The sequence below is a fragment of the Falco naumanni genome, chromosome 8 (genome assembly GCF_017639655.2).
Source record: "Falco naumanni isolate bFalNau1 chromosome 8, bFalNau1.pat, whole genome shotgun sequence".
Classification (NCBI taxonomy): Eukaryota; Metazoa; Chordata; class Aves; order Falconiformes; family Falconidae; genus Falco; species Falco naumanni.
This window is the reverse complement of record NC_054061.1, coordinates 40,828,962-40,842,309: the sequence shown is the minus strand read 5'-3', so window position 1 is coordinate 40,842,309 and position 13,348 is coordinate 40,828,962. Positions and strand designations below refer to the sequence as shown.

Below are 13,348 nucleotides of genomic sequence, written 5' to 3'. Positions count from 1 at the left end.
ACCAGGAGTGTTAGGCTAGTGTGAATAAATATTTAATGAGCATGGCAGATTAACACATGGTTACTTTGACTCTTTTCTCTTATTTGTGCAATACAGTCAAACAGTGGAAAATTATCCATCAATGACTATTTCATTTGAAAAAGAATTACCTGCTTATAAAGCATTGTTATCCAGTAAGATCAGCATCACAAGACTCATCTAACATAAAAGACATATAACCATAGCACTCACATCTAGAACAACCTGAGCTAAATTTATTAACAGATAATTGTAAAATTAAGATGTAACAATTTTGGTTTTAATTCTAGTGAATGACTTGAACCCATATTTTCATAACTTTTATTGGCTTCAGTGTAAGCAGGCTCTACCTCTAAAGAAAATCTCACCATTTCTTAAACAGGATAAAGAGAGACCTCAGATGTGTTGCATTTTATAAATAAATTTTGAAACGGCACATTTGTGTTAAATCTCATGTTCACAGAAAAGTATGATACTGCTTTGAGAGATGTATATTGTAAAAACTGAAGCAACGAAGTCAGAAGTACTCATCAATGCAACACAGCATGAGAAGAAATAATGTGCAAACTGCAGTACATACCTCTATTAGCATTCAGAGCGGCTAACTGTGATTTCAGTTTTGCAATAATGCTGTTTTGAAGCTCTATCTTTTCCTGCTGTTCATGTATTTGCTGCATGTAGTTTTCCGTCTGCAAATATAATTTAATTAGCATTAATCTTATTCTGTTTTGACTAGGGGTCTCCTATTTGGCATGTAAAAAGCAGCTCTGATTTTTAAAGATAATTGTAGTTGTGGACCTCTGCATGAAATTCCAACTACAGTTGCCTTTGGCAAGTCCTTATTTTTGAGACTGCACTGATTAGAAAAGGTATTATAGGAAACAGATCCTGATTTTCTGTACCTGTTTTAACTGTGACAGTTGTAAAGGATAAGATAACTTTTAAGTTAGGATTCCTCATTCATAACCATAGAATACATCAGGATTAAAATTAGAATTTTAGTATTTTTTAGAATGCTGGTCAGTTACTTTATCTATGGAAAGATAAATTTTTCTTCCCTCATATTTTCTAACAAATAAATTATAAAAAAATAGGTTTTCAAAGAGATTTTTAATTGGAAAACCATGACATCGCTTATTCCATACAACAGGTATTTTGCAAGTAACTTTGATTGCCTATGAACAGAGTTTTATCTGCTCCTTTGAATGTTGTAGGCTTGTTCTGCCTAACCTAGAAAACAGCAGGGCAAAGCAAGCAAGCGGCCCCATTCTTCACCTAGCTGTACTCAATCTCATGCTACAAACAGGCCACACAGAGCCTAGTAAGACTGCTGACATTTAACCAAAGTGCATAAATATTGTTAGACAGCCTGTTAATTGAACAAATGGTCAGGTGGCAGGAAGATACTAATATTAAAAACCTATTATTTCATCAGCACACGCCTAATGTTGCAGTTACAGCAGTGCTAAAAACAAGCAAGAAAACTTGTGAAGTCCCAGCAAGGAAACTTACAGGAATGCACTGAATTTTTCTGAAATAAAGAATATGTCTATTACTGAACAGGTCATGAGCTGGGACAAGACTAGGCATTGCTTTTATGTTTATTCATAGTTTATCCATACTGCTATCTAATTCTCAAATCTCAGTCACATTTAAATTCCACACACCCCTACTGTCCAATGTGTTTGTCTGTAAAGCAGGCAGGGAAAAAAAAATCTACAAGCAAAATTTATTTTAAAAGGCCAGGTAGTAGTTGTACTATGAGAGTTTATTAAAAAAAAAAAAGTGATCAAAGAGCAGTACACTCCAGCAGCTATAAGAGACCTCATGAAGCAGAAAAATCACTGAGAACCAAATTGAAAATGTACAACAGCAATGTCTTGTCAACACTTCTGTACAGAGCACAGACATGACAGCTAAAACAGACAGAAGAGAAGATGCTTTTGACAGCCAGTGTGCACAAATTATTCCTTGAGTCAGATGGCAGCAACAAGTTACCAACTAGAAGATCTGCATGACAACCAACCATCCATCTGTATCAAACACCATCTGGCCGAGATGACTCTGGCTTCTGTGTGCTTGACATGGCTCCCAGCTCTAGAGACTGGCAAAACAAGTGGCCTGTCGGTAACTTAAGTAGTAAACTGTTAACAACAGAATGGTGGACAATCCAACAGTGTGTGAAGGCCACACAATGAACAGAAGAAGCTACCAGAGTAAAGCATTGTACAAAGATAATTAAAAACCCAGGAGTTTGGTGCAAAAAACCTGAATAACACCACAAACAAAACCCACCCAACTAATTATAGTATCAACTCTTCTTGAAAAAATACTTTTGTTCTCTTTTGAAGTCATGAAATCCAACTACTGGAAGTTTGATTAGGACAAAGAACTGAACTGGTAGTAATCCTTTATAAAAGGCTTTTGATTTTAATTTCTGAACCAGAGGCAATGTAGAGAAATCTTGCAAGCATTTAATTCAGTTAACACTAATGATTTCAAACACTTCTCTGGTTTTTCTTCCACAGACTTTAGAAGGGCTATCTGACCTTGTACTTGATGTCTTGTTTCTTGGGCAGAGGTTTCTTTCATGTACTGTTAGATGACTCAGGAGTATTAACTTGACGGGCTTTCCTTCAAATAATTAATTGCTCATCCTAAGAGAAAAAATTTAAGCAAATCCCAAACATTCTAAAATGTGTTACCTTTTGTTAAGTCAGCTGCAATTTCAGCACAAAATGCGCTGACATGTTACTGGCGCTTGCTAAGTACAGGAAATGCTACACGTGCACCAGCACTGCTGCAGCAGACTATGAATGGAGACAGACTGCACAGTGGATGATTGCACCCATGACTGACTTGATACCTCTTCCATAGCACCTTAGCTAGTTTATTTTGCCACACAAGGGGATGGCAAGATTGTGCCCACATATCAGAATATTCTCTAGTAGACCTTTCACTGCTTCCGATTCTACTGCTGCGCCCATAACTTGACACCGAGTATGGTTCATCTGCCTCTGAACAAACTCCTAGCCTACCAGTTCTATGGAAGTATCAGAAAGTACTGTAGAATCAAAAACATTCAAGCCTTCCTATACCAGAGGTCCGTTCCATTGCTGTGCAGAATATGCACAATAAAATTAGTATGACAAAGCCCAAAACTGATAGCTTTGCAATATGCTGGCATACATGATGGGAAGTTCTAGAAGAGTTTTGTCTGATGTATTCTACAACAGACTAAGTAAAAATTCAAAGGTGCTCCTTACTGCTCAGAATGCCTCCAGAATCTGTTACTTCATAATTAAAGAATTATACAGATGATTATTTTTTAAAAATCAATACTTATTCTAATAATTTCAAGGTAACTTTGCTGTAAGATTTTCAACATAGAAACTCTGTTGTCCTTGCACAGTGCTTAAGATATTAGAGTCTTTAACCTTTACATCAAGTAAACTAGTAATTCATATGGCATATCTTCCTATTAACACAAAAATTACTTAATTGAAGCCACTTACATTAATAATTTAAGAAGTAATTTTTCAATAAAGCAAATTAAATTTCAAGAAGTACTTGAAAAAGTACTTAAATGTAGGTGAATTTTATATACATCTTTGCTGTTTACATTAAAAGACTTCTTTAATCCTCCAAAACAGACAACACTTTTCTCACCTTTAAAACTACAAAGAAATTGAAGGTTGAAAACCTGAAAGCCACCTACTACATTCCTAATGAGTTACTCTGTAATGTACTGGCCTGGTTTCATAATGGCCATTTCCAACTTTAACAGATGCACTAAAGTGCGCACAGCTAAAGTGAAACTGAAATCTACACGTACCACAACCCTCCACCTAAAGGATGGCTTTAAAGATACAGTTCAGAACCCAACACATACTTTTTGCTGTAGTTCTTTCACAGCATGGTCCCTATCCATGCACGCTTGTCGATAGGCTTCATAAGCTTTGTTAAGCTGCTCTCCAATGTTTTTGTCCATAATTCCCAATGCTGTTTCATCACTGAAAAGATGGTCAAGTTAACAGACCTGAAAAGTAATCAGAAGGAAAAGGAGAGAATGCTAAGAAACAGAAGTACGTAACAAAAACATATATAACATGACTTGTATTGATATCAAATACAAGTAAAAGGTACAGTTATGTTTGAGCATTAACTCACACAATAGTTTGAACTATAGTTCTGCTCACTCAATATTTAATTTTATGTCCAGGGACAGGTTTAAACAAAAGCCAAATAAAAGCAGGTTAACTCCAAATCAAATTCTGGATATGCAGAATGTGTAAAAGTTCGTGTAATTACAGAGCTTGAGGACTGAGACTTAAAATTGGTGCAGATCACCAGTTACCTGATTTTATGACATTTCCAACAGTTTAATCGTTACTGAATTGTGAAATAACAGGTAACATTAGCAAACAAACCAAAAGAAAACAGAGCTTTCGGCATTAAGCAATAAAGAGATAAAAGATCAGTAATATAAGGTCACATAAACCTATCCTATTCTATGCCATATTTGAAAATGGCAACATAAGCAACACTACAAGGTAAATCAAAACATTTTTATCTAAAAAATCAGTAATATCAGCTAGGAAGAATTAGCAAGACTCAGACCTTTTCACACAATACTATCAAATTTTTACAATCTGTGAACACTTTCAGTGACAATTCCTGAAACTACAGCTCATGAACTTTGACACGCAAGACTACAACACTGTTAAATGTCACAGACTTCAATTTCAACACAGAGCGAACTTTGCAAACACAGGTCCTTTGCTTCCATAGTAACATATTACATGAATTTTAAGACTAAAATTTATTGTAATGTAAGCACAGTAGAGGACAGGTCAGTGAAGTCTCAAAAACCCCCGAACCCCAACGTACTAGCATTAAGGAAAAAAAAAAATAAATATCAGTAATTCACATCTCTCCTGATGGTTACTTCACAGTACACAGTACGGACAGCCACTATCATCTCTCACTATCTTTTGGGATTACGCATAAACCACAGATACTATTAAGGATAGTGGTGCAGTCAGAAGAGGACAAGCCAAGCAAGAAGGCTAGGAGGATAACTTTTCTTGAACTCTGGTCAAAATTCTAAGGATTGCACCTTGAAGCTTTTATTCATGTTTTCTTGCTCTTAAATATCTTCCATATCATAGAGCTTGAATACAGAAACGTGGTTTGACTTTCGTAGAAGGTGCAACAGACTACTGTATGGATGTTGCACCTCTTTTGTCCTGCAAATTTTGTTTTAATGATATGTGCATATTGCAAAAGCAATTGTATCTCAACTTCGGGATGGCTGTACTTTAACGGTAGCAAAGTGAATTCTTCAACAGCTTGGAATCATTTAGAGATCCTTTGATGTAACAAGTATTACTGAAATCCAAGTTTAGAAGTTTTGTGTAAAACACCTACACTATTTCATTGGAAAGGTGTTTCTATTTTGTTTTGTTTGTTTTCCTAAACACCAGTTCAGTGGTTTATAATCTCAGGTCCATGCATACGGTCTCAAAGCACTGTTAGTAACACAGGCTACTTAATTCACCCACTTCCTCCCTCAAAGAGTAACCCTCCACTAAGTGGAATATTCATTCTAATACCTGGGCCACATCTTTAAACAAATGGGTAGGCTTTTCTTTCAGTTTCAAATGAAGGACTGTTTTATGTAGTTCAAGGAATAAAATCAGCTGACTGCAGGAGCTCCTATTAAACTGCACAAGAGTATTGCTATGGCTGAAAGTGATTGAAAGTGTGCTCTCACATTCTTTATAAACCTGCAGAGTTTGCACCTACTTTGATTTTGTACTTTTAATTCTCCAGAGACACTTGTAACAATATACCTAGTAAATGGCAATGTCCTGTAAATATAAAAGGTTAACTTCAAAAAATGAGTGCAGTGGGATTTAAAAGAGGATGTTCAGCTTCTAATAGAGGGAATGGGGTTCAGCTCCATATGACTCACATTTCATAGCAAATGAAGGCATTAATTTCATTCACTCAAATTCAAATCTCATTTTGAAAAACAGTATTTAAAATTTATACCCAGCTTCCAGCCTTTTACTTACTGATTGATTGAGACTGGGAGTATTAACAAAGAGTTCTGCTCTTATCTGGACTGCCAGTACCAAAAATAATTGATCCAACAAGCAGAACTGTAGCACTGTACCTGATTTTCTACTTGGTAGGGAAAAATAAGTAGAATGGTAACTAATTTGCTGGTAGGTCCCTAAAGTCCAGATTCCATGTAACAAGAAATGGGCAATAAAAGTCATTACTAGTGACACTTTAAGATGGAACTGCAACTAGAAGAGTTGGTCGTATATTCCCCCATATCCTAGACACTAATTTCTTCTTCTACCTCACCCTTCCCCTTCTTCCAGTGCAACCAGCCTTACTGTAAACTGTATGAGTAAACAAATCCAGCTTAAAACTAAATGCTAAAGGTATTTTTGCTGCATTACTTTTAATGCAGATCAGCTTCACAGACCACTTCAAATGGCATAACACAGGGAAGGCAGCACTGGAGCAGAAACCATCAGCAAAAGGCGGAGAGAACTCCTGTGTTCCATGGCAGCGTTGGCCTTGGAATTGTAACATGGAGTCGGGTTATGTAACGGTGACGCAAGTCGGCACTGCCACGGAAAAGGATGCTCCTGCCTCCCCCCATCTCTGGCCATATATTTTTTCCACGTACTTGTACTGGTATTAGCATTTGTATGCTACACAGTTGAGTATGCCAAAGTAGCTCCCTACTTCCTCAAAAAAGCAACAAACCCCCTAAAAAAACCAACCCCCAAATTAAAACTGGAGCTAGCTCCCTGCGAGGCTGCTGGAGCCCTACTACCAACACAAGGAGGCAGTGGGAACATGAGACTAGCCGTGGGCAGGACTGCAGCAGTCTAGATTTAGATTGGATTAAACTACTCTGTAGTCACACCCCGAACTGCCTGCTGCTGGAATAAATAACTCTTCTTATGTTATCTCATATCCAGAACTCCTTGTAGTTAGAAAAACTGGCTTCTTTTCCTGCTTCTCCTCCATAGGCATCAATATTTATCAGGGAATTTGACAACTGTTCCTTGTCATTTACTCTCCTCCTTATATCCAGTTAGGAGGAAAAAAGCCAATCCCCTAACAACTCCAAAATAAAAACCCCAACCCCCGAAACAAATATGCCCACTATTTTAATCAGGCTTAGCTATGCTGCATCCCATACAGCAGCTGGAACATATTCAGCCCAAGTTTGACAACCCTGATCTTTAGCAAACTGACACTCTAGATATTCTTCAGATCCTAAAGACTTTCAAAATTATTAACAACAATATGTAGTCAGAACATATGCAGCAATAAAACCCGCTGCGTTTATGCTAACAGGGACAGAAATAGAGAAAGAGATTAGCTCCGCAGTTTGTCTGATGGGGGTGTGTGGGGTGTGTGTCCTGCAAATGTGAGTACCTGTGAGCGCTGTGTTGCCAGAGCTCAGGCAATGAGAACTAGAATTTCATCTTTGAGTAAACACTTGGAACAGTGGAAAACAACTGGGTATAGCAAATGTAAGACAAACTTTTTAGTAAATAAACTCAATGAAACCTGCAGATGCTCTTAAAATACTTGCTTCAAATGAGAAACATTTTGCTGATGGGGGGGGGGGGGGAAGCAGCAGTAATACCAATTTCTGAGTCAAGTGCCAAAAAAGCCCCAACATAAAGATGAGCAACATACTGCTTCATACATCCTGAAATCCCAGCTCCACAGATCACTACAGAGGCACATTTTCAGCTTTCATAGTGCCTCAGAAACACCTTAAATTTTGAAAAAAACAAGGTTTTAGCTAATCATGTGTATACACACATTCATTCATACTACACATGCCTACCTCTCACAGGTTCATATAACACAGATGCCATCCAGAAGCAAGCACTTCTCTACATTCTACTTTCAAAACAGTTTCTTCAGTGGAAATATTTTGTAAATTACACTGCCATCATCTCGGGAACCGGAAACCTGTTGAGGTAATCTTTTCTGAGACTGAGCGCTCACTGCACTTGTGTGGGTTTGTGTTTTGTTCTTTTTTGTCTAACGGACAAAATTCCTGCTTTGCCCGGCTGCGGGAAGAGCCGGAAACCCAGCAGGAGCCCGACGGCAGAGCAGGGCCGCTCGGGGCGCAGCTAGCCCCCGCGCTCCGGCACCGGGAGGGGATTACCGGGATTACCGGCCAGCGGGGTTCCACGCCCCCCCCCCCCGCCCCTGCGGGTCCCCTCCTCCCGCTCCGCCGCTGGCCGCCGGCGATCGCCACCCGCGAGCGAGCTCCCCCCGCGGCCCGCCCGCAGCGGCGGGGGTGCGTCACCGCCCGGCCCTTCCGCGGGCACCGGGCGCGCCCCCTGCCCCGCTCCCGCAGCCGGGCCAGCGGCGCCGGGAGGGGGGCCGGCGTCCCCCGGAGCGGATGGCGGAAGCGCGGCAGGGCCGAGGGCAGGGGCGGGCGGGGAGCCCACCGCCAGGCGCCAGGGCCGGCACCCAGCCCCCGGGCCCGGCGCCCGCCGCGCAGGGGAGGGGAGCGGGGTTCAAAGCGGCTCAGACTTACGAGCGCCTCACGCAGCCCGCGGCCGCTCCCGGCACAGGGCGCTCGCTGCTGCCTGAGCGCCGCAACCCAGGAACCAGAACCGACTTCCTGCGGCGCCTCTCCCCGCCCCGTGACGGGGCGCCGTGCCGCCGGCCGTGCCGGGCCGGGGCGGGGGCAGCGCCGTGCCGGCTGCCGGGCACGGTGCCTGCTGCCGGGCACGGTGCCTGCCCCGCCGCACGGAGCTGGCCGCCCCCGCGCCGGGCGGGTCTTTTCGGCGCTCTCCGTCCGCCTGGCGATGCCTGGTCTGCCTGGCCGCGGGCGGGCACCCCTTAAGCGGGGTCCCTGCGGCTGGTGGCTTCCGCGGGTCCCTTCCTGTCAGTGTTTCCGTGATTCGGCGTGATTTGTAAATACCAGGACTTGTATGTGTAACGTAATTACACTTTTCACGGCCAGACATTCTGTCTAAAGGGTCTCTTACTTCTGTAGGTTACCAAGGTGGCAGTTTCCCCCCCCACGCTTAATTCGTGCAGGCAATGAATTTTATGGGTAAGAATATAATGGAAACGCAGTTTTAGTTTAGCTGCTGCTACAAGCCCTTGTCTCTTTAGGTCACACGTACAAGTACGGCTATTTTCCTGAGGGTGTGTAGGAGGGTGGGAGAAAACAAGGTGTTCCTGACATCCATTCACAGGGCACAGCCACAGAGCTAGCAGCAGAGTAGCGTTACAGGTGTTGAACCAGCCTCGGCCGTCTCCGTGAACACAGCCAGGCTGCGGTGGTCCTTCTGCTAGAGCAGAACCTTTCCCTTTGCATGCTCACAGATCCGAACCTGCATTTCCGCTACAGCTGCCTTACCTACCCTGGGTGTGTGCGCTCGGCAGCCCAGCACTGAGCTCCAACTTAGCCACAGGAAGAGTAGCCAGGTGTTGTTCTTTGTACTCTTTTGAATTTACCTTTCCTGCTAAGTCTGGAATCTGTTGTGGCCTGTACTAAGACTAAAGAAACTTACAGGTAGCTAGTTTAACGAGCCAATTAACATCCTGCCTGGTTAGCCACTTTAAAGAACTTCAGGTGAGGTTCTAATGAACTACTAAGGTTCAGAGAGGGTTTGCTCTGTTAACACTCTTCCAAGAAAGGGGCATTCAATTTCCTCTTTCAGAGACAGAGTACCTGAGAAATCTAAGTTAAGGTTTCACTCAACCAGGCCTTTAAACCCCCCCCCCCCCCCCCCCCAAACAAGCAAACAAAAAACCCCCAGAAGGCAAAAAGAGGCTATTTTTTTTTATTTTCTACGTTTTTAATTTTTATTCAGTATTGCCAGTAGTTCTGCATTTAAAATGGTAATGGTTATCTCGGTAATAAAAATAAAACCTGCAATTCTTAAATTCAGATTAATGTATGTAAAAATAAATTAACTGATGCTATATTTGAGAAAGGATACTACGCAGAAAAGTACAAATAGGTGTTATTGTATTAACTAAGATTATGGCTACCTGGATTTGAATACAGCTGTAACATATAGACCGTTGTTGTGGTTTAACCCCAGCCAACAAGTGGGTACCACACAGCCACTCACTCGCCCCCTGCCCCCAACTCCACAGTGGGATGAGGAGGAGAATCAGAAAAAGGTAAACCCTGTGCACTGTGATAAGAACAATTGAATAATTAAGACAAAGTGAAATACACTACTACTGCTACTACTACTAGTTTTAATGAAAAGGGAGGTAACAATAAGAGAAAGAGAAGTAACACTTAAAAACCCCAACTAACAAAAAGCCAAGTGGTGCACAATTGCTTACCACCCACTGACTGATGCCCAGCCAGTTCCCCAGCAGCGATCTACCATGCCCCTGCTGCCAGCTCCCCCAGTTTATATACTGAGCATGAAGTCAGATGATACGAAATAGCACTTTGGCCAGTTTGGCTCAGCCGTCCTGGCTGTGTCCCCTCCCAAATTCTCGTGCCCCTTCAGCCTTCTCACTGGCAGGCATGAGAAGCTGAAAAGTCCTTGACTTAGTATAAACACTACTTAGCAACAACTAGAACATCAGTGTATCAACATTATTCTCATGCTAAATCCAAAACACAGCACTGTGCTAGCTACTAGGAAGAAAATTAACTCCATCCCAGCCAAAACCAGGACAACCACCTCTGAAACACTATCATTACATGTTAGTTGTTATGTGAAACAAAAGTTTGTTTATTAAATTCTAGAAATATACGTAATGTAAATGTGCTGTGAAGGTCTCAAACCCACAAAGCAAAACTGACAACCACCTACAAACGTAACTTTTCAGATCACATGTGTTTTTCTCTTAGTACTTTAACCAGTAATATTCTTTCACAATAAAGCACAAGACAAGCTGGTCTTCCCTCTAGTGTTTTTTCTTTACTACATTTCTTCCCCCAAAACAATAAGATGTATGTTACAAGTTTTACAGCAATACATCTTGACATTCTTAGAGACTTCTAACCCTTCAAATAAATTGTTAAATAGAAGAAAATAAAAATACCTGTAAAAATAACATAAAACCTGTATTGTGTAGCTAACTTGATCTCTAACTTTGGTCTTTTAGAGTTGTTTCTGCTTTACAGTCAAATGTTTTTTGCCCTTTCTTCCTCATCTTGCTTTCTTTTTCTGTTTTGCTGCTTCCTCCTCTTCAGTCTCTGTATTTCCTTCCCTACAGCTATTCCAGTAACGACTTTCTGTATTTCCATCCCACATCAATATTTCACATTTTCATGTAATTGTTAGGGTAGAATTGCTTTCCTGTATGTAGTCTTCACAAGATAACTGGGAAGAACAAATGTGTATCAGTATAGTTAAAAATGAATTAAGATTTTAGGAATCTACTAATCTTAAAAACAGTTGCAAACCACTTATATAGAATTTGGAAGCGGTGGTGAAGAGGTTCTTGTCTGTATTATTTTATTTCACTTTGTCTTCAAACTCAGAGAGAGTCTTATTTTGACTAATTATACTTAGAAACATTTTTTTGGGGGTGAGGGGGGGAATTAGCAAGGTGATACTTTTTCAGAGTCAAAACTCAAAGGTTTGCTATGAGTGGATCAAGCAGTCTATTTAAATACCTCACATCATCTGTATGCAGTTTACTGTTTGGCATTACTTCCAAAACGGTATTTTAACAGGAATTTTACTTAGTCTTTGCTGATGTATCGACAGTGCGCTCCTTGGTTAAACTGCGCTGAAGTCTTGAGGGGAACTGATTGCTCTTAACGTAGGCTCGTGGTGCAGCAGTTGCCCAAAGGCTATATTTCAGTAAAGGTTTCAATTTGATTCCTTTGTACAATTTTAAGCTTATAAATACAAATTGGCTTTTACCAGCTGTCAGAAAGAAGTTACAATGTTCCTTGCAACTTCTTCATGTAGCCGTTCGTTCAGACACTAGGTGGCTCACGTCAGATGGTTAAACCTTTCCAGAACTCTAAACTGTGGTCCCAGGGGAATGCGTGGCGGGGTGCCGGGTGCTGAAAAAACCTGTGCTACTCTGTGGCGTTTCTCTGTTCTTTCAATTGTTTGTTGTTATTTTTTTTTTTTTTAAATAAAAAGCGTATTTTGCTTTTCACATGCCTTTCCTGGCCAGAAGAGGAGAATTGTGCATTAATTTAGACTGAATGTTGTCATTCCATACTAAGAAGGAAGGTGAGGTTGTATCTTTTTATTTTTTTTCCAACAGCAAGAGTAGTTAGTTGATGAACCTGTGGAAACCTTAGTATATGCAAAACCAACAGGGTATGTATTTTGCCTAGAGGCTTTAACCGACAAAACCTAGGTTCCAGAAGCTAACTAGGGAATATGTAATCCAAGTGCAGAGATACAGACTTGGTGCACTATAAGCAACATAAAAGTAGTGTTAGTACAATTATAAACTTTGTAACTAATCTTGTACTTTTTCTATATATATGAATGTCGAAGTTGATAAGTGTAATTTACTCATTGTCTTTACAAAGTGCAGAAACCAAAGGTTTGGGTTTTCTTTTCTCATCTCTTTAGTAACAGTATAGGCAATTTTTATGTTGCCTGGGAGGAGTGTCGACAGGATTATGAAATGTGGTTCTGTACTTTAGTACTGCTTATGACTAATATTAGGTGGGAACTTCCACTGAGAAATACCCAACCAAAGAACTTCCTTGATTGCAGCTGCAAGCACTCGTTCTCTGAAGCAAAGACTTCAGCGGAAACAGCCTGCAAACTGGCTTTGGATTCAGTGCAGCATTCTTTATTTCCGTAGGTGATGTCAGTGATTTCTGGAGGCTCACTACCCTGGGAAAAGGTTACCTGGCATGGAAAGGGAGCAGTGCATGAACAGGCAACACTGCATGCTTGGTAATGGTTAATATACATAGCAACTGTTGTGCCAAATGTAATACATACTTTTTAACCTGTTGTGAAGAAAAAGCCAGCGATGATAATGACACCAATAGAAACTAGCGACAGCTTTGTAAAACTAATGCTATTCATCTATATAGAGTAACCAGTGTTACAGATAGAGAGAACGCAACAAGAAGGTGGGTGAAATACTTCTGAGAGAACAGCCAATCCACTGATTCTTAGTTAAGCTCCAAAGGAACTTAATTGTGCAGACCCTTGAGCTCTGTTTAAGTTTTATCCTTATTGTCTTTCCCCCTTCCCCTCCAAACCATTGTACGGTGAAACTGACTCTGTAGAACAACGTAGGGAAAACACTTACCTTGGAAATTTCATTTTCTCTAGTATCAGTGCCTTTTTGCCAC

General features: G+C 40.9%; 1 protein-coding gene across 3 annotated transcripts in view; it reads right to left on the bottom strand.

The window, feature by feature from the left end:
- Positions 1–8,734, bottom strand: part of TANK (TRAF family member associated NFKB activator) — a 29,754-nt gene extending 21,020 nt beyond the window's left edge. The window contains exons 1-4 of one of the 3 annotated variants that reach the window (XM_040603903.1): positions 8,615–8,723; positions 7,910–8,037; positions 3,911–4,057; positions 599–707 (exon numbers count right to left, since the gene is read on the bottom strand). In XM_040603903.1, coding sequence (XP_040459837.1) covers positions 599–707; positions 3,911–4,009 — 208 coding nt within the window. In that variant the 5' untranslated portion in view covers positions 4,010–4,057; positions 7,910–8,037; positions 8,615–8,723. Of the gene's footprint in view, positions 1–598; positions 708–3,650; positions 3,653–3,910; positions 4,058–7,909; positions 8,038–8,614 lie in introns of those variants that run through there. The other 2 variants (XM_040603902.1, XM_040603904.1) reach the window with 2 other exon arrangements.
- Between the last annotated feature and the right edge of the window lie 4,614 nt (positions 8,735–13,348).